This window comes from Neofelis nebulosa, chromosome 7 (genome assembly GCF_028018385.1).
Source record: "Neofelis nebulosa isolate mNeoNeb1 chromosome 7, mNeoNeb1.pri, whole genome shotgun sequence".
Classification (NCBI taxonomy): Eukaryota; Metazoa; Chordata; class Mammalia; order Carnivora; family Felidae; genus Neofelis; species Neofelis nebulosa.
In genome coordinates this window covers 118913069-118934508 of record NC_080788.1, presented here as the reverse complement: position 1 = coordinate 118934508, position 21440 = coordinate 118913069, and the positions used below count along the sequence as shown (strand labels likewise).

Sequence of the window (21440 nt, the reverse complement as noted above, 5' to 3'; positions counted from 1 at the left end):
TCAGAAGGACCCAAAGGTCTCAGCCATGAGGATTGGAAGAGAATGTTGAATTTATTAGTGATGTCTGCCATGAGTATGGGATGGAAAACTGGCATATATGACACATGTTTAGTTATCTCTGAAGGGAGGTTAGGTTTCTGGTGACATATTCCTAATTCTCTCACACCAATCCTTCAGGTGAACCAGGGCCATTTCAGAGATACCCTCTTCGTTTCCCTGCTTATGAAATGGAGTGGACCATCACTTACCCATAAAGGCTTTGTGAATCTTCAGACAGTTGTGAGGCAAGTGTGTACATTTACAAACTATCAGGAAAGGCTCTCCTTCTGCGGTACTCTAACATCGATGGGTGTTATTGTACTGAATAAACTACTTGTCTTAGAGAATCATTTCTATTAAATCTGAAGACAGATGCTGGTAACTGAAAATAGCCATTGATTTGCTTTCTCTTGTACTATCTAAACTCCCTAATTTATCTGGAGGAAAAAATAAAGCCCGTGTAAAATCAACTCCTCCAGCTTTCTAAGTAAACAGTGAGATCAATCTTATTCATGAATTTGTTGGATAAATGTTTATTTGATTATAAGGAAAGGCAGATTAATCTTAGATGAGAATTTGGCTGGTGCCAAATGATCTGGGAGCTGGACTGAGTGACCACAGATGCAGGACTAGTGCCGAGCTGGTGGTGCTTTTGTGCTGGCAGTTGGAAGCAAATGCCGAGTTAATACAAGGCTGGACCGTGCTGGGTTTTGACGTAATCCCATGGATCCCACGGATATTTCTCCTTTGAGCAGTGTCTGTTCAGTGTGATTTTTGTTTCCTTCTTGTTGAGAGCGTCGAAGGACATCGGGGACCTCAGGGGCTCAAGGAGCTTGGGTAGGAGGCTTCATGGGTGGCTGGTTGTCACCATCATCATCATCATTTTCCTTTCTCCTGTCATCTTGATTTGGAAAGTGAATTAGTGACTCGGGGAAATTGGAGGGGGAAGAGGGAAGAGGATTGGGAGGAGTTGGTGAGCCTTTGTTGGGGTTCAGAGTAGAGGATAAGGGTTTTAGGCATCGTGACTGCAATACAGTCTGGTGAATGCAAAAAGAGGGGGGCCCTTCTGTATGTTCTTTTGTTCCTCTCCTAAATAAAGCGAATAAGGAATACTCCTGTCCTTTCTTGGCTTGACAGTGTAATGGAGGTGTCTGGGCCTGTTGTGAAATTGGCTCTGGTTGCTGGATGTCTTTTTGTGTTTCTCTCAGAGGCTCCACTGGGAGAGCTGATGATGGGCAATCCACTTAGGGTAGCTCTAGGGAGGACTTGAACACCTGGTTCCATGCAGGAATAACTGGCCAGCAGGATTGAGTGGGCTGATGAGGTGAGAAGAGGGGAATGGCCCCTTCCCTCTCTAGCCTTTGGCAGAGGAGCTGTAGCTAGTGATGTCAGGGACCTCTGTTGAGATTCTTAGGTGCCAAAGCCCAGTAATGCCACCAGAGGCTGCTGGCCTACCTCTGGTAGCCTCCAGGGTCCCTTTGAATGGGCTGGACTGGCTTGCTCCCGGGCAGTTCTTCCCCAGGGATTTCTGGGATTTGTCACTGTGAGATGGTGAGGATTTGACGCCTTTTCTTGTGTGAGGAAGCCCAGCTTCCTGAGAGATTTTTCTCAAGGCATGGAACATTGAGGGCCAAAAAGGCTTTAGGGGACAGCTGGACCACCTTTGGGTGGTACAAACTGACAAAACTGAGGCACAGAGAAATTCAGTGACCAACAGTGCCTTAATGAACTTCTTGTGAATAAAAGGGGAAAATGCTATTATATTTAGCAACTTAAGGAACCTGAAATGGAGTTGGGCAGCTGCATGTGGGTCAGCTATCTTGGAACACCACGTAGTGAGAGACCATGGGGTGAGGTAAAGGGTCCAAAGGACTCGAGTGTGGAGATGTGGATCCTAGCCCTGTATCCATTGCTTGCTTGTTGCCAGAACCATTCTGAACTGCAGCTTCCTTGCTTGTAAATCAGAAATATTTAGATCTGACCTGCCCACCTCACAGGATTGTTGTCCCCCCAATAATGAAATCAATAATTTCATCCAGTGAAACCAGTGACTAGAAAGATGCTTACCTGACAATATTGGGAGTAATGATCATGAAGATATCCAAGCATTGCTTGCTTTAGGCCAAAATACTGGCTGTAGGTTATTGTTCTGCTCATATCAGTTTGTTGAAGTTCCAGGAAATCCCTGACTTGCTAGCAGGGAGGACTTGTTCCAGGGAAGCTGAACATAAATGTTGTTGGAGGTGAGATAGACTCAGGAAAGTGGAAGGAAGGTGCAGCAAGGGGCGGGGGAGACAGGGGAGGGTAGGGCAAGAACAGAGGCCAAAGGCAGCAGCTTGGATGGTAGAGAAGGGCCCTCTGGCCCACACTGTGCCAACAGGTTGGACTCAGGAAGGCTTTGGGTGTTTCTGTTGCATTGTGAGGTTTCACACCTATTCACTTCCTTTTCTAGTCACCCCCACATCACCCTTTAAGTTATCTTAGTTTCCACTCTTAGCTCTTTTAAAGATGATTTCTTTAAAAAGTAATAGCCCTCCATGGAGGAGAAATTAGATAAAATCCCAAACCCCACTTATGCCTTCATTATTTAGCCCAGCACTGGCCCTCACTGTGGCTGGGATCCTGCCTCAGCAGGAGTCTTGTCAAATGTCTGGCTTTTCTAGAGCCTTCCCACCAGACCCCTTACTGATCCTCCTTTGCCAGTGTATTAGTTACCTATTGCTGTGTAACAAATTACTCCCAAACTCAGCAGCTTAGAGCAACAAACATTTATTATCTTATAGTTTCTGGGGGTCAGGAATCTGGGAATGACTTAGCTGGGTGGTTTTGGCACATGTTCTCTCACGAGGTGGTAGGCAAGATGTTGGATGGGACTGCAGTCATCTCGAGGGTTGACTAGGGCTGAAGGAGTCACTTCTACGCTTGTTCACGTGTTGTTGACAGGCCTCCATTCATCTCAGGCTGTTAGATTGAGGGCCTCAGTTCTCTGCTGGCTGTTGGCTAGAGGCCACTCTCAGTTCTTTGCCATGTAGGTGTTTCCATTGGGCACTTGGTAATGTAGCAGCTGACTTTCTCCAGAGTGAGGGTAGGGAAGGAGGCAGGGAGGGAGGGTGGAGGAGAGGGAGGAAGAGATCAAAATGGAAACCTGAGTTACCTTTTTATAATATAGACTCCACAATTACATATTGTTACTTCCTCTTTTACTGTTATTTGTTAAAACAGCTCATTAAGCCTAGTCCACATTCAATGTTTGGAGACTAGCTTCCAACTCTTGAAAAGAGGAGGATTAAAGAATTTGTGGACATTTTATAAAAGCACCACAGTCACCAACATTGCTGCCTGGTGATCATTTCCATCCTCCCCTCTCCTCACCATTCAGTCTGCTGCTCTCCTGTCTGTGCCAACAACTTCCCTCCTGGATCTGGGAATTCCTGGAGAATATGCAGATCCACCTGACCAGACTCTGGGCTGTGGGAGAAGCCTCCACCAGGACCTGCCCCAGACTTGCAGGCAGGGGTCTGAAACTGGGGACTGAAGAGCTTCAGTCCAAGGTTAGAGAGAAAGAACTGGCTTCCAGAGACTTGATGCATCTCTGGGGACAGGATGGAAACTGATCCTGGTAGGCTCTAACTTTGGCTGTGGAATCTCTGTCAAAAACTGACCCCTGCTATCAATGAATGGAAACAGATACAGACAGTATTCCTGAGACTATTTCATATGGCATTTCCAAGCTTGAGAATGAAGGACAAAGCCTGTGGAAGGAGAAGCATGTTGCAAGAGAATCTTCTTGTGAATTCTTCCCTCTACAATGCTGAAAGCATCCAGCCATCCAGAGAGGCGTGAGGGTGTACTACTCCCAGAGACCACTTTATCCAGTGATCAATGGCTTGTTCTCTTCAGTTCTTATCTTCCCTCCTCTCTCACTTGATGGTGTGGCCATCCTTTCCTTTTCCTTGGATGCCTTGAAGGACTCTCTCCGGGCTCTCTTGGCCCTTTTGTGACAACGTAGTCTCTTTCTCACTGAGTTCTCTTGTCGATGCCCTGTGATGCTTTCAGTTCCAGTGGTTACCCTCCCCACCCTTCCCTCTGTGGTCTCTACCCAAGTATCTCACCAAGTGCCAGGGCTTCATCTACTGCCCATACCTGATGATTTATAAATCTACATCTTCAGCCTGTCCTCTCTCCTGAACATAGACCCATATTTTCTCACCGACACTGGACATCTTCACCAAATGTCTCACTTGCACAAGTGTCATGTGCCAAAACTGAATCTATATTACTCTTTGCAAGCCCTCCATACCCATCTCAGCTAACAGTGTGGCCCACTCTTCAGCCCAATCTAGGAATCTTGGTGTCATCTTTGAGTCCTTCCTCTTGCTCACACCTGTATCCAGGTAAGAATCATGTTCTGTTGACCAGTTCTACCCCTCAAATGTTTCCCTGATTTATTCCTGCAGTTATAAAGCTGGTCCTGGACTAGTGCCCCCACTCTGGAACCTAAGCTCAACATTAGTAGAACTTTTGTCTGTGTAACTCATTGCTTAGCACTCTCCACAGTGCCTGGCACATCACAAGTGCTCAATAAAAATTTGTAGAATAAGCGGTATTGTAACTGATCATCTTGCCCCAGCCATCTCCACTAATGTACCCTTTGCCCTGCCACCAGAGTCATCTCTCCAAAGCATGCATGAAAGCAAATCAGGTCCTTGCTTAAAAATCTCTGAGGGTTCCTCAGTGCCTACAGAGTCAAATTCAGATCTCCATGCCTGCATAAGGGACCCTTGACAATCTTTCTTCTTGCCTTTTTAGCATTATCTTCTGCCACTTGCCTTTTCTCCTGTTCTCTTTGAGATACGCTGTTTTGCTTAAGTGGACCATGCACCTTAAACTCTGTAATGCTCTTTTCTCTCTCTCTCTCTCTTTTTTCCCACTTAGCAAATAATTCTTCATCCTTCAAGGCCCAGATCAAATGCTACCTCCTCTCAGGCTTTTCCCAAGCCCCACCCCCCCCCTTATTTATTGCTTCTCCATCTATAATCACTTTATTCATTCCCTTTTATAGTACTAGGTATATTGTATTATAGTCATTTAAAAAAATACGACCTATAACAGTTATTTGTTGCTGTATAACAAATTACTCCAAAACCTAATAGCTTAAACCATAAGCATTTATTACCTCATACTTTCTGTGGACAGGAACATACATGGTTTAGCTGGGTGCCTCTGGATCAAGGTCTCCCATGAAGTGGCAGTCAACTTATCATTTAGGGCTGTGATCTCATCTGAAGGCTCTACAGGAGAGGTTCTAATTCTAAGCTCACTTACATGGTTATGGCAGGATTCATTGCCTCTAAGACTGTTGGACTGAGGCCTCCCTTTATTTGTTGCAATATAGACCTCTCTATAGATCATCTCACAACACAATAGCTGGCTTCCCTTAGAGTGGTTTGTGAGAAAACATAAGAGAGTATGCCAAAGATGCAAGCCACAGTCTTTTTATTACTCAATGTTAGAAGGGACATCCCATCACTTCTCATATTCTACTTGATAGAGATGATTCAGTAAGTCCAGCCCACACTCAAGAGGAGAGAATTATATAAGCTTATAAATACCAGGGGGGGGGTGGTTTAGTGGCCATCTTACAGGCTGCCTATCACACCTCCTAAACTTGAGCTGCTCGAGGCAGGACCCATGTCTCATTTGTTTTTGAAACTTTATCACTTAGTACAGTTCCTAGCAGTCAGTAGGTGCTCAGTGAATTTGGTCAAATTAGATAGAATTATTTGTCTGTCAGAACCTGATCACAAGCAATAAACTGCAGCCAGAAGAACCCTCAAAAATAGACTAAAAGTGATTTAAAAATCAAACGTAAAACAAAGTGTCACAGGCATAGTATCACTCCTCTGCTTCCAGGCGCTTCTATGATTTCTTCCCAGTGCCACATAGAAAAGGATAAAAAAAACAAGAAAGTATATTTTTTCTTTTGACTTGGTACAACTCAAGTATTTTTGAAAGAAATAAATTAGAATACCATCTCATAGGTTCTCAGACAACTCAAGAACTTAGACCACCCATGAATCCATCTTCTAATTCATGGAAGATTGACAGCCAGAGGATACAGGTAATCAAATATTGATGAATAACTGCTCTTTTCCAACAGCTACCCATCAGTTATACCACAAACCCTCAAGAAGGAAGCACAGGGATTACAAGGTCTCTAACATGAGCAACCGTTTTTTTCTTCAGGCTCACGTTTCCAAGGAAAACCCAGAGCCTTTAGCCAACACCCATGGCTGGATGCTTCTAATGTCCAGAGAGGCCCTAAATGCACAGCCACTGTCAGGTTTCACATCTGATATTGATGTTTGTCTCTGAACAATGATTCAGTCTGGCCTCCACACTGTTGTGGAGCAAACGTCACTGGCAGATGGTTGCCTACAATCTACACTTCCAGCTAAAGTTTTGAAAGTCAAATCAGCCTGAATTGCTTCATTCCAATGGTTACCCTTCCCTCTCCTTCCAACAAAATCCCTTTAATATTATACGCTGTGGTCTCTCCCTGAATATTTCACCAAGTGCCAAGGTTTCATCTACCACCCACACTGGATTATTTCTAAATCTACATCTCCAGCCTGTCCTGTCTCCTGAATATGTGTTGGTGACCCTCTTCTTCCACTGCCGGCCTTGCAATACCTGCCCACTGTCACATGACCAGCTCGACCCAGATCCAATATTCTTCACGGATGAAAACTTTCCCAAGGCCTCTGTCTGCAGATTCATTGACAGCACATCTGAAGAGGTCCAGCTTATTGCATGGGGATAGGTGGTGTGGTCAATGGAAGTGCTTTAGGTTTCTAGATTTCTTTTGCTTTCTGTCATGGTATTGGACTAGCACTGGGCTAGCCCAGTGGAAAAGTTGACATGAATCTAGCAGCACTAACTGCTTGTTTTAATTTCCTTCTTAGTTCCTGTTTTCCCTTTGAGTTTTAGCTGGCAACTTTAGAAGCTTTGTTTATCCCACCAACCAGATGGGCAATTTGGGATTAATGATATCTCTAAAAATACTGTTTGTGAGTGGCATAGGCAGAGCTACAGCTTTATGGATAGCAGGTTTTTATCCTTTCATTTAATGTATTGGAAAACTAGTGCTCAGAGAGGCAAAATGACTTGTCCAAGGGACAAGTGCTCAGATGCTGCAATATATCTCAAATTGTGGTACTTACTCCATGAGGGCAGGGTTTGGTTTTTCTCGCTGCTGTATCCCCAATGCCTAGAAGAGTGCCTACTACATTCATTTATTCAACAATACTATCGAGGGAATGAGTGAATGGATAAATTATCCTTGGTCCTCACCTGCAGTGACTCATTAGGGATGCTGGGATCATTACCATGGCTCTTGACTTCTTTCTAATGCTGTGCCTTGGTCCTCACCTGGGCCAGTCAGGTAAGTTATATAAGTCCAGGTCAAGGCTGACTTATTCCATTATTTCACTCGAAGACGATCAACCACATGCCTTCAGGTTTATAGATGAGACTCTATCTTGGACCATTCTTTTTTTTTTTTTTTAAGTTTATTTATTTATTTATTTTGAGAGAGAGAGAGAGAGTGAGAGTGAGCAGGGGAAGGTCAGAGAGACAGGGAGAGAGAGAGTCCCAAGCAGGCTCTGAGCTGTCAGCACCGAGCCTGATGAGGGGCTTAAACTCATGAACTGTGAGATCATGACCTGAGCCAAAGTCAAGAGTCAGATGCTTAACAGACTGAGCCACCCAGGTGCCCTGTCTTGAACTATTCTTGACCATGAAAACTTGGAAGGGGGTAGGATTTCTAGGGCACTTTGAGAATGATGCCACAAGCCCTTAGCTGTTTAGCCCACTAAATGTGCCTCTAATGCTTTTGCATGAATATGCTTTATATAGTTATTGATAATAATGACCAGTGTAACAATGTCTGTGGTTTGCCTTGCACAAGACATCTGGGTGCCCTAGAGTTTGGCAGCTTTGAGGGAGGATGAGCAGACCTCTATGACTAGTTGAACCTGCTGCACAGTGAAGTGTTGCCCAAGCAAAAGGCAGCTATGGCTCATACCGTCATTTATTTTTAATGCGTGTTTGTCTGTTTGGTCTTTACCCTTTCTACTCTCCTTCTCTTCTTTGTCTTCTTTGAAGTACATTAAAAACGATGAGGAAAAAAGGGAGCCACACCGGTGCCTCTGGAATGCTATTGTGTCATTGATTTGTGGATGTCTTAGCGTTAGAAGTAACGCTGGGGCAGATGAGAGTTGAACCTGCAGACCACTACAGAAGGTTTACAAAGCAGGGCCTGGGAAATAAGCTATGTGAAGAAGCAGTGCCTGGTTAACATACTTGTCATAATATGTGTGTGCAGGGGTTGAATTCTCGATTGCTCAGAATTGGCTCTCCCCTTTACAGATGAAGTATAATGATTCAGAGCCTCATTCCCTCTACCTGACAAGCTGAGTCTCAGAGTGGAGGGGGGTGGAAAGGAGAGAGCGAGAGAAATAGAGGGAGGGGGAGACAGAGACAGAGACAGAGAGAGACAGAGAGGAGTGAGGGAGAGAGAATAAGTGAGAATGAATGGATCTGATTGAATGAGAGGCTTCCCAGAGTGAGCTAGTAATATTTTTTTCTCCTCAAATTACTCTTTAGCATGGATGATTCCAATTTGACTGCACTTTGCATAATTCTTCAGCTAAAGCTTCTTACATATTTTTGCAATATGTAAATATTAGAAACTTTATGTGTGCATGAATATAGGAAACTGTTAGAAATTTGAGCCAAATTATTTTTTAATGAATGCCCATGGAGACTTGATTTTGGTGCTATTTCAGACTGGAATTGATCCTACATATTTTATATAATATAATTTCTATAAACTAAGCATCAGACCAATGAGTGCAATTTGAGGCTTGCACTTACTTGCCTGGAAATCATGGATATTTAGGTTTTTCTTTCCTGAGAAATTGGTTTTTAAGAGATCAACACTGATAAATAAGGAAATAAAATATAATTAGGTGTTTATAATTTCACAATGAATAAATAATAGACTATGCTAGTTCCACAGTTATTTGTATCTGTTTTATTTATATTTTTAGCACATAGCTAGCAAGATAATGCTGTGGGGTTTTTTTTTCCTGGAGCTGTCATTTAATCAGCAATGTGGCTTAGCCTAGTCCAAATTCAATATTGGTGATGATGAAGTAAAAAACTCTCTTAATAAGGGTCATAATATAAGAGATATGTGTCACAGCACTTTGTCCAGTTTTGCCCAGGGTTTGTTGAAAATGAACTGTGTTTTTCTCACTGTGCTGCATATCTGTAGAGTGATATTGACTGGTTAATGACTTCTGGTAACTTCTAAGTCACAATCGTAATGTGAGCTTAATCAACAAGGTATACTTAGATATTTTCATCTCTGAAAGGTTGGAAATACCCATGTGTGTGGGCATTTGTATATGAGCATGTGTAGGAAGAGATGTGAGTGTGAAACTGGTTTTTGCCTGGATATTTATCTGTGTGCCTTCTCACTCAAATACCATGAAATCCTGTTTGCTGTCCCCGGAACATTCTCCGTAGCTAGTCCAGGGGTTCTGAGAAGTCATGAGCTGTGTTCTTCGAGTGGCGAGGGAGTTGTCACTGCTTTCAGATGCCAGCCCTCTCTTTTTTTTACTGAGCTCGGTATGTTATAGTGCATTCACCTTAGTCTCATTCACTCTCTTAGTCTCTTCTTTTCTGAGAAGCTTCTTAAATCCTACTGGTTTTCCCTTTCTTCCTACCTTCTGCAATAGCACCCTGGAGCCAAATTCCTATTGTCTGAAAACACTGTTCAGAAGTTAGGTTTCTAGCACGTGGTGACCATGTGTTAAATTTTTTTCAACTTTTACAGAGGATGGAGGTCAATTTTGGAAGGAGTTAGAGCTGGATTAGGAATGCATCTTCACACCAAGTCACTATAGGACCAACTAAATAAGCAGGCAGAAGATTTACTGAACCCTCCCGATGGAAGAAATTTGGTGGAACACTCAGGAAGGACTTGGTTTCTAATGATCTGGCTGGGATGAGTCATTCACACTGCAGCACTTTCTAAATTCATTTTGGTAATTGGAATCTTATAAATGTCCTGTTGATTCATCTCGCCCACAGAGACCTGGGAAGGGTTGTTTCCCCTTCACTCCATAGGGCTATTTAAATAGCAATACAGGTATTCCTTGCTTTAAGGAGTCTGGAGATAAGAAAAACTAAATTTCCAAGCAAATACCTTACAGAATGATAGTTAACTTTACAAAAGAGTTGAAATGGGCATCTTTAAGTAGCAAGTGACTATAAGTAAAAATTTTCTTTACACCAATGTGTCTCTTTTTTCTACCCTTGAATTGGAAAGACTATATCTACTGTCTTACTTCCAAGATTTTAGAAAGTAGTTCTGGGCAAAAATGAGGAGTTTTCGGAGTCAAACTCAGGAATGGGTTACTAGCATTTTCCTTAGAAACTTTTTCCTTTGTCCAACAGTATGCATTATTTCAGTCATTTCTATGGTAGATAAGAATTTGTATTCTTACAGTTTTATCTAGCAAATGACTTTTCCAGTTATTAGAGACAGGCAACAGGCTGTCAACCTGTTGTGACAATACAGAGGATTTAGTTTTAGACATAATTTTTGCACCTGCTAATGGCTGCTTGTGTGACTTAACTTCTTGTGCCTCACCCTCCCCAGCTAAGACGTTGCTTTCTCTACTTTCCTCTTGATCTTCAGTGATGCCTTGAATTTTGAGCTGACAGAGCTCTGTAGCTAGTGCTGAGGCTAATCCTACTTCTGCATTTTACTGGGGGTGTTAGGAATCGGGGGTAGGCTGTGTGAGCTTTGTTCTCTTCGGGGACCCTGATGACTTTCTCAAGACAGAAACACAGAAAAAGCCCATAGGATATTTTCAGAGACTTCCAACAGGAGTTTCCAGAAACCACTTGCTACTGTTCACTGGTCCAAAGCTATTCTAGAAAATGTCTTCAGAGCTTGGCACAGTGGTCTGAGAGAACTTGAATATAGAATTAGCTCTCAATAAATATTTGTGGAATGTTGTTGGCACAAAGCACACATGCCACTCTCCATCCCTACCCACAGAGGCAGCCCCACATTCACATTTGGCTACTGAATTCCATGTCATGTTCTGGAATGTGCTGACCTTCCTTCCTAGGGAAGATGACACTCCTGGAGTGTTACTATTAGTAGGGCAGCTTTTGCTCTGATCTGTCAACACTCCCTCACTCTGGGTCTTTATTAAGCAATGATAAACTCAAGAACCTGTGGAAGTCAACACAACTGACCACCCTTTCTCCTTGAAATCTCTTCTTTTGTCTGCTCTGACCCCATGCTTGCATAGTTTGTATCTACCTCCCTGGCCATCCTTCCCAGTCTCCTCTCTTGGTTCTTTCTTTTCATTGTTAAATAGTTGAGTTCTCTATGTGCAGTCCTAGACCTTTTTCTCTCCCCTCTGTTCTCTCCTCATCCTTTCTCTTCCCTTTGCCCTTCTCTTCGATGACTTCATTAATTCTCATGGTTTCGATGACCACCTATTTAGCAACGGCTCCTAAATTTATAGGTCTAGTCCATGTTTCTCTCTTGAGTTATAAATCCATATATTTGACTCTCCACTTGACATTTCTACCAGAAGTCTCCCAAACTTCCCAAGTTCAACATGCCCCAGACAGAGAGAAGCCCTCTCTCCCTGCTCTGCATCAAGTCCTTCTATGCTTATTATAGTCTTTCTCGTCTGAGTAAAGCTATTGCATAACCCACCCAGGTTCTTAGATCCAGAACCTTGAGAATATTCTTATCATCTCTTTCTCCCCACACTCCCAACATTCAAACAGTTGTTGAGTCCTATCAGTGATTTCTTTAATACTCTGAGATCTCCACCTTAGCTTAACCATCCTTGTCTCTCTCCCAGTAGCTTCTGACTGCCTTCCTGGCAGCAATTCTTGTACCTCCCTTTCCCCCTGTTCCCCAACACATTCTTTTCTTAGACAGCAGCTTCTTCCTTCCTACCTTCCTTTTTGATGATTTGAATCTTTATTTGTGCTTTCCTTATTTAAAAATATCCTTTCAACTTTCTATTTTGAAATGATGATAGCTTCTCAGAAAGTTACAAAAATATATTACACAGAGGTCCCGTGCACCCTTTGCTCTGTTTCTCCCCATGGTACCGGCTTACATAACTATAGTACACTCTCAAAGCCAGGCAACTGACATCGATGCAATTATTCACATTTTACTGGTTTTACATGCATACACATGCATGAGTACTCATGTGTGTATATGTACGGCTCTATGCAATCTTCCACATATGTAATCACCACCACCATCAAGGTACAGACTGCTTCATCACCCCAAAGGTCTCTCATGCTAAAGAATGTTCCTTTAAAACACAGTGTGATCCAGGGGCACCTGGGTGGCTCAGTCGGTTGAGCGTCTGACTTCGGCTCAGGTCATGATCTCGCGGTCTGTGAGTTCGAGCCCCGCATCGGGCTCTGTGCTGGCAGCTCAGAGCCTGGAGCCTGCTTTCGATTCTGTGTCTCCCTCTCTCTCTGCCCCTTCCCTGCTCATGCTCTGTCTCTCTCTCTGTCAAAAATAAATAAACATTAAAAAAAATTTTTAAAAACCCCCAAAAAAACCCCAAAAACACAGTGTGATCCAGTCAACGCCTTGCTTAAAACCCTTTAATGATTTTCAAGCCCCGAATCCTTAAATAAGGCTCTAGGTCCCTGTGTAATCTGGCTCCAGGTACCTGTCTAGCTGCCTCTCACCCTCCCTCCTCCAAACCAGCTAAGTCCTCTTTATCTGTCAGGTATCAGCTTAAAGATCTTGCTTGGATGGTTTCCTTGACATCTCTGACTAGGTGAGGTTCTACTGTGGTTTGTTTCATTATGATTTTCCTTCATGGAACCTATCACACAACGGTAAGTGTGCATGTAGCTTATTAATTTGAGTTCTCTCTGGCTGCATTAGAGGGGTTTGGGGTGCCTTGCTCACCACTGTATCTTTTTTTGTCTAATGCAATGAGTGGCCTAGCAGGTGCTCAGGGAATGCCTGTTAAGTTAATGAATAATTATCTCAAGACAGCTGGTTGTGGCTGGGATGAAGCCACAGAACTGGGCAAAATCGACTTGCATATATGGGTATCTGCTCCATGGACTCATCTTCAACCTACCCAAGGGTGCCCTGTCTGAGAACCTGGACATACACAGCCCATACCACTCAGAACCTCAAGCTGGTGTTTTCTCTCTCATTCCCACCCCAGTATTCTTTCTGGGAGATTGGAATTGAGACCAACCCTGTGTCGTTCTTAGACAGATCTTTGAGATGTTTTCAAGAATATCAGCTGGATATTCATCTGGGCTTATTTCTCTCTGGGTCATTGCCATGGTGGCACTTTGAGAGCTTTATTAATTCAGAGCTGTGGGAACTTCTAAGTTGGATGGCACCTGGTGAGTCCTTGAAAAGCTTTTAGATCTGCCCTCTCTTGATGCTTCTGTGTGTTCCTTGCTAAGTGTCCCCCGTGCTCCGCACTGATGAGTCATTTCCATCCCCACTCTTATTCTCTCAGAGAGGACTCCATGAGATTTATATTTGTGGACGCTCATATTTGAAGGATCCTTATGTTGACTGAATAGACAGCATGTTCCCGAATGACCACAATGTAACCAGCCCTCTGAATATTTGGAAGGGAGGAAATGGGGACCTCCTGCTTGGATGTGGCTTTGCCAAGGGGTGGTGCTACCATGTGGGGTCCTGACTATCTGTGGAGGGTACTAGGTTGGTAGGACTGGCTCTAACTGGTGTCCCCTCTCTGTAGTATTCTTCTTTGGGAGAACACGTTCCCTTACAAGCAAGAAGCAATGCAATACACTATGTGGTGGGTTTGGTGGAGCTGGGGGCTCTGGAAAGGGGTGAACCCCCAGCAGAGCTCCCAGTTCTTTTGTGACAGAGTCAGTCATGGACATTGCCTTGGGTGCTGTGGGCAGATTCCTGCAAAACCCGGGAACATCACCCAAGTTTCTCTTCCCGGCCAAATAGAAGGCCAAGAGTCTTCACATTCTATGGCTCATAGCTGCTCTCTCAGGGCTGGCATCTCTCTTTTGGGTGTGCCATGGCTGCAAAGAGAGTCCAGCCCTTCATGCCAAGCCTTGGATGATGGGCCACTGGGACTGTGTGCTGTTAGGTCACAGCTTAATGTCCATCCCCAATTAGTGTCCACCCCTGATTTGCTAATGGTTTGGCTAACATGATACTTGGGATGGAGAAGAGTAAGGACCAGTGGATAGACCTGGTCATTGTGATGCTATGGTACACTTTTTTGCCCTGCCTGCCAGGCCGCTCTCCTCCATGGTTCCTGTTACCGTGCAGGGCGTGAACTTCTACTAGTGTCCTGGGTGTGGGTATGGATTCTTTACATAGCGGTGCAGTGCTATTTCACAGAGCCCCTGAACTCTGCCCTGGGAAAGCTCACACGGTCCTTCTGACCTCCTCCCTGTGCCTGGAGGCAGTGTGAATGTGGACAACTGTGCAGGTTGGAAGGCCTAGCTCCAAACAGCTCTTATGTGTTGCTCCTGTCACTGTTGATGCTGAGGTTTGGGTCGAAATGCTGGTGACTTTCATGGTGCTGCCTTGTACAGTACACTCCACAATTTCCCTTCTCTTCCTCTCTGATTGCCACTTTCTGTCCTCATTGACCGGTTACACCTTCAAGGGGACGTGACTCTTAGGGCAAGAGGACGTGGATGGCATCTATCCCCGGTAGCAGGGTTAATGCCAATATCTCTCTTGGGCCTTGATCTGATGTAACTGCAGGTGGCTGTGAGGGGTGTGGGTAGGGGCCCAGTTTTTCCCCAGCCTGTGCTACCTGCCCTTCCTCTAAGTTGGGCATAAATGTGTTTTTGGTTAAAGTGATGTTGAGGGGTGACAGGTCAGATCCTCTGGCCCTTACACTGCCATTTCTGCTTCTTGCAGGTCACCCAACCTGCCTGCAGTTCACCCTGAACATGACTGAGGCCGTCAAGACCTACAAGTGGCAGTGCATAGAGTGCAAATCCTGCATCCTTTGTGGGACCTCGGAGAATGATGTGAGTTTGGGACTTCCCTTGCAGGAGGGAGAAATCCAAGGGTCTGGGAATCCTTAGAGGGGTGGAAAAGAAGGAAGGAATCTTGTCACTGGGCTCCTGGGGAAAATGTCAGAACCCCTCCTTGCCCAACAGGGACCTTGGGTGCTCCCCGTGCCTGTGGAGGGAGGTGTAGGAGGTGACAGCCAGAGGCTACCTCACTGCCACTTTCCCTTGAGGGTTCAGTGACAGACAGTGGTGCCCACTGCTTATGGTTGTGATGTGCCTGACCATTTACACCCTGTTCCAGAGTACGTGATCTCATTGGGTCTAAACGTTAACTCTAATAAATGCAGAATTAAAAAAACAAACAAACACTTTTTGTTATAGACGATTTCAAACTTATACAAAGGTACAGAAAATAGTGAAACTGATAGACCCTACCACCAGCTTCAACCATGATCAATACTGTCCAGTCTTGTTTTATAAATCCTCCCACATCCTCCCACATAATCCCGGTCATAATATCACTTTACCTGGAAATATTTCATGTTTCCCCAAAAGATAAGGACTTACTTTTTAACAAGAGTGACAAAAATGTTGACATAACTAAAAAAGAATCAGTAATTCCTTAATATAACCAAACATCCAGTTAACATTCCTATTGCCGCAATTGTCTTGAGTGTTGCCTTGCCTTAAACTGTCTTAAATGTTTTTTTATTGTAGCTCGTTTATTTGAATTGGGATCCAGATAAGGCTCATCCATTGCAATTAGTTGATATGTCTTTAAAGTTTCTTTTAACATGTATGTTTCCCCTCCATTTTGCTCTCTTTTTTCCCCCTTGAATTTTTGTTTAAGAAATCAGTTAATTTGTTCAGCCGAGTTTCCCAGGACTGTATTTTTACTGACTACATTCCTATACTGGTGTTTGACATTTCCCTCTGTCTCTTATATCTCTTGTATATTGGTGCTTAGAACTAGAATCCTCATCAAATTCAGGCTCTTTCTCTCTGTCTCTAATATTAAAAAATATATATTATAATATAGTATATATGGGAATTGATTATATGTATATATATATATACTCATACACACACACACATATATATCTCAAGACTACTTCGTAAGTAGTGTGTATTCTTTTATCAGGAAGTATTTAATGCCTGGTATATTTCTTTTTGTGAATGTGGAAGCTATTGATGATCTTCAACTTGATTGATTATTTTTTAAATGTTTATTATTTTTGAGAGAGATAGTGGAGTGAACAAGCACAAGCGGGGAAGGGGCAGAGAGAGAGGGAGAGAGGGAATCCCAAGCAGGCTCTACACTGTCAGTGCAGAGCCTGACACGGGGCTTGAACCCATGAACCGTGAGACCATGACCTGAGCCAAAATCAAGAGTCAGACACCCAACCACTGAGCCACTCAGGTGCCCCTAGACTGACTGTGTCATTAGAGGTTGCAAAATAGTGGTATTCTTATTTTATAATTTCTTCTTTGTTTACTAGCTGGAGTAGAATTATTGCAAAGTAGAACTTCTGCAAAGATAAACTTTTCCAACCTTATATTTGGTTACTCTCAAGTTTAGATTATATAGAAAAGGTAGGATAAATGCTTGGTTCTTTCCCTTTATTTATCAGTTTTCAAAATCACAAGGTAGTTTCGAGCCTGGGGCGCCTGGGTGGCGCAGTCGGTTAAGCGTCCGACTTCAGCCAGGTCACGATCTCGCGGTCCGTGAGTTCGAGCCCCGCGTCAGGCTCTGGGATGATGGCTCGGAGCCTGGAGCCTGTTTCCGATTCTGTGTCTCCCTCTCTCTCTGCCCCTCCCCCGTTCATGCTCTGTCTCTCTCTGTCCCAAAAATAAATAAAAAACGTTGAAAAAAAAATTAAAAAAAAAAAAAAACAAAATCACAAGGTAGTTTCAACACCTATTCGTGATTAAAAAAAAAAAAAACACTCAACAAATCAGGAATTGTGGGATATTTCTTAATATGATAAACTTGTTATACCTTAGAACTAAATCCATTATTTTATTTAATGGGGAAACACTAGAGGCATTTCTACGAAGATCAGGAACCAAGTAAGGATGCCCACTATGTCCATGACTATTTGCCATCATTCTAGAGATATTAACTAATGTGATTAGACAAGAGAAATCAACTGCTGGTATAAGAATGGTAACAAAGTAGCAAAACTCTAATTCACAAACTAGAATAGTATATCTGGAAAACCCTAGGGAAGCAATGATAAAGTTACCTCAAACATTAAAGGTAGCAGGATGTCATCTGCTGATAAAATTACCACACAAAAATGAATAGCCTTCACATGCACAAATAGCAGCCAGTTAGGATACAATAGTACAGCAACCCCATTTACAATAGCAACAAAGAAGAAATACTTAGAAAGAAGCTTAACAAGAATGTGTAAATCCCATATGAAGGGGAAAAAAAAAGGTTTTTTTGAAAAAACAAAAACCGGTTTGAAACACTTTTGAAAAAGCCCAGAAGTAGACTTGAGCAAATGGAAAGACGTTTTTTGCGATCTTGGATAGAATGATTCAACATTAGAAAGATGTCAGTTCTTCCTGAGTTTACAAATTTAATTCAAACCCAATAAAAATACCAAACAAGCTCTTCTATGGAATTAGACAAATGGATACTAAAGTTCATGTGGAAAAATAAATATGCAAGAATAGTCAAGAAAACACTGAAAACAACAAACTATGAGTGGAGACTAGCCCTATCAGTTATTATTTATTTACTATAAAGCCTCTAGTTAAAACAGTGTAGACAAATAGACCAATGGAATAGAAAAGAAACCCATAGATTGACCCAGCTATCTATGGACCTTTGGTATTAGGCTAAAGGTTGCCTCTAATTACATTTTCATGAATGGTTCTGACACAACAGGGTAATCATTTTGTAAAAGATAAAATTAGGTCCATATCTCGCATAATATATAAGAACAGTCTGTAAATGGACTGGGGATCTAAATATAAAAAATAAAACCATGTTAGTATTAGAAGAAAACACGGGTGAATTCCTCTTTGGTCTAAATATAAGGAAAGATTTTCTGTGACTCAGAATTAAGAAGCAATAAAAGAAAATACTGACAGATTTGGCTACAGAAAAACTTGCATAGTAGGGTTGCCTGGGTGGCTCAGTCGGTTAGGCGTCTGACTCTTGATTTTGGCTCAGGTCATAATCTAACTGTTCGTGCGTTTGAGCCCTGCGTCAGGCTCTGTGCTGACAGTGCAGAGCCTGCTTGGAATTCTCTTTCTTCCAACCTCTGCCCCTCCGCTGCTCATGTTCTAAATCCCTTTGTCTCTCTCTGTCTCTCTCAAAATGAATGAACATTAAAAAAATTTGCATAGTAAAAAACCATGATAAAGTAAAAAGACAGCTAACAAACTGGGAGGATATATTTGCAGCATATGCCACAAATAAAGAGCTAATACCCCTAACATACAAAGAACTCTTAACATTTGAGGGACAAGGGACCAGAGACGTGATAGAAAATGGGAGGTGGAGGGGGTGGGCTAGATGGGCGATGGGCATTAAGGAGGGCGCTTGTTAGGATGACCACTGGGTGTTACATGTCAGTGATGAATCACTAAGTTCTACTCCTGAAACCAATACTACACTGTATGTTAAACTCGAATTTCAATAAATAAATTAAAAACAAAGACAATGGGTAAAAGACACGAAAGAAGAGTCACAAAAGATGTAAAAATAGACCTGAAACATTTGAAAAAAAAAATGTCTGAACACCCTCATAATTGAAAAAATTCAAATGAAAAAAAGACTGGGATACTATTTCTTACCTGTCAAACTGGGAAGAAAGAGTATGAGAATACATTCTGTTGATGACGCTGTGGGGAAATTGGCACCCTCATACATTGTCAGTGGGAATACAAAGTGGCACCACTCTTTTGTAGGGACATTTAGCAATGCCTGCCTAACACAACCACTACGCACTTACCTTTTGACTCAGCAATCTCATCTTTAGGAATCTACCGTGAAGGTATACTTATAACACTGTGAAAATACATGTGCATAAGGTTATTCATGGGTGCATTGTTTATAGTGATAAAATATTGGAAATGACCTAAATGTTCATATGCAGAAGGATGATTGAATAAATGATGGCATAGCCATCACTGGAATACTTGCAGCTATAAAGAAAAATGAGGCAGATTTTTAGAAATTGATATGGAATTTCTAAGTTTAGTATTATTAAATGAAAAAATCGACGTCAAAACAATATCTGTATCCATAGTATGCTGCCATTCTTATAAGAAAGGCATAGGAAAAAAATACATATCTGTTTGCTTGTATAAAAGTACAGGAAGGATAAACAAGAAACTAAAGAGACTGGTTACCTACAGCAGTGGGAGGGGATGGGGCAGAAAGAACAGGGAAATAGGGGTTGGATAGCACTTCTCTGAGAATGCCTTTTTGTATAGCGCTGACACTTAGGACCAAGGTAATGTTGTACATACCCCATTATAGGAAAATACTAAAATCAACCAGGATGTTGGGGGGTGGGGACTGAAGCTGGAACATGAACAGTAGCAAATGAACCTAATGTAAATAGATAGCATAACCATCCTGAAGGGTGGGGAAGGAAAGAACTAACTTTAGTAACTTGAGAATGCAGTACACGACTATGTGTTTTCAGGCTAAAGGTAGAAAGACTATATAAATATCATACCCTAGTTAGTAAATTTGTTTCTTACAGGCATATAAGTTAGCCATTCTGAAACTACCTTATGTATGTACAGGTCCGAACCAATAAGTATATATTGTGGTAATGAGAGCCAGTTTTCTCCATGTCACAGAAAGAAGAGTCAAATAAAGAGGGAAGGCTAGGGGCGCCTGGGTGGTGCAGTCGGTTAAGCGTCCGACTTCAGCCAGGTCACGATCTCGCGGTCCGTGAGTTCGAGCCCCGCGTCAGGCTCTGGGCTGATGGCTCGGAGCCTGGAGCCTGTTTCCGATTCTGTGTCTCCCTCTCTCTCTGCCCCTCCCCCGTTCATGCTTTGTCTCTCTCTGTCCCAAAAATAAATGAAAAAACGTTGAAAAAAAAAATTAAATAAAAAAAAAAAAAAGAGGGAAGGCTAGACTGAATCCTGTGGTGTTGGGGGTGGAATAGGGGTGTTAGGATAAATTTATGATTTTTGATATAACATATTGTGTATCTATATGCTTATATATTTTATATAAGATGTGTGTGTGTATGTGTGTGTGTATAGTTCTCTACATGTATACATGTATATCTATATGTAATAGTAGATAGATACAGAAATAAATACAGGTGTGCGCACGTGTACCTACACATACATTTACTTCCTAATTCTATTCTCTGGGAGAGCCTAGAAGCAATGACAACGCAGAAGCGATGAGGATCCATGGTACCCAGATACTGGTTTCTAAACACCATTCTCCAGTAAAAGGAATTAGGAACCCTTGGACAAATGGCTGATCCTAGGGCTGGAGATACAAGAAAAGTCTGGAGCATCCTGTGGTACTAGAAAGTAGGGAAGTGCTCAAAAATTGATAAAGCATGCCTAAAGGACACAGGAACTAACTTGAAGGAACTTCCTAATGGCAAATCTGGGATAATGTGAGCAACAAAGTCAATAATGATAGCGTTGCATTAAAATCCGAAGAACAAAATCCATACTGCTATTTAAAAATTTGAATAAATAAATAGGGAAGAGTTAAACTCTTTCTCAGTAGAATTCCAATTAATAAGTGTAGAGGGAAGAGGGAAATCACCAATAGGCGAGCATCACTGTTTTGGGTTGTTGTAAGCAAGAACAATCAATTGGTGCCAATTGGTGAGATTATTTGCATAATCTCAAAGTATCTCCCCAACCAGATTACTTATTAATACATTACAAACGGAAAAATTATAACTTTATAGTAAAAACTGGCAGACACTGCCTAAACTATTTGATCAGAATAACATTACTCATAACAAGACATATTGGTATTAATGCCCTGATATGATGCACTAAGAAGGGCACCACATCTCTTTTGTAGTATTCTTGCCCAAAGTGCACACCCTCAATATTCCCATGAAAAAAGATCAGACAAACTCAAATTGAGTGACATTCTACAAAATCACTGGCCTAGATTCTTCAAAAGTATCAAGGTCGTGAAAGACAAACCGAGAGGCTGTCACAGATTCAAGGACACTAAGAATACATGACAACTAAATACAATGTGAGATCCTGGATTGGATGTTGGGAAAAGAGACAGAGGTGGGAAAACTGGTGAATTTCAAATG

The 21440-nt window shown here is 42.4% G+C and overlaps 1 protein-coding gene across 6 annotated transcripts in view; it reads left to right on the top strand.

Annotated features, from left to right (window-relative positions):
- The window catches only part of DPF3 (double PHD fingers 3), a 304745-nt gene that overhangs the window by 268752 nt on the left and 14553 nt on the right, over positions 1 to 21440 (top strand). For all 6 annotated transcript variants that reach the window (XR_009264602.1, XM_058739560.1, XM_058739557.1 and 3 more), the window contains one exon: positions 15062 to 15174. Coding sequence is in view for 5 of the 6 variants with exons in the window: in XM_058739560.1 (XP_058595543.1) it covers positions 15062 to 15174 (113 nt within the window). In the remaining variant the exon portion in view is untranslated. The remainder of the gene's footprint in view (positions 1 to 15061; positions 15175 to 21440) is intronic.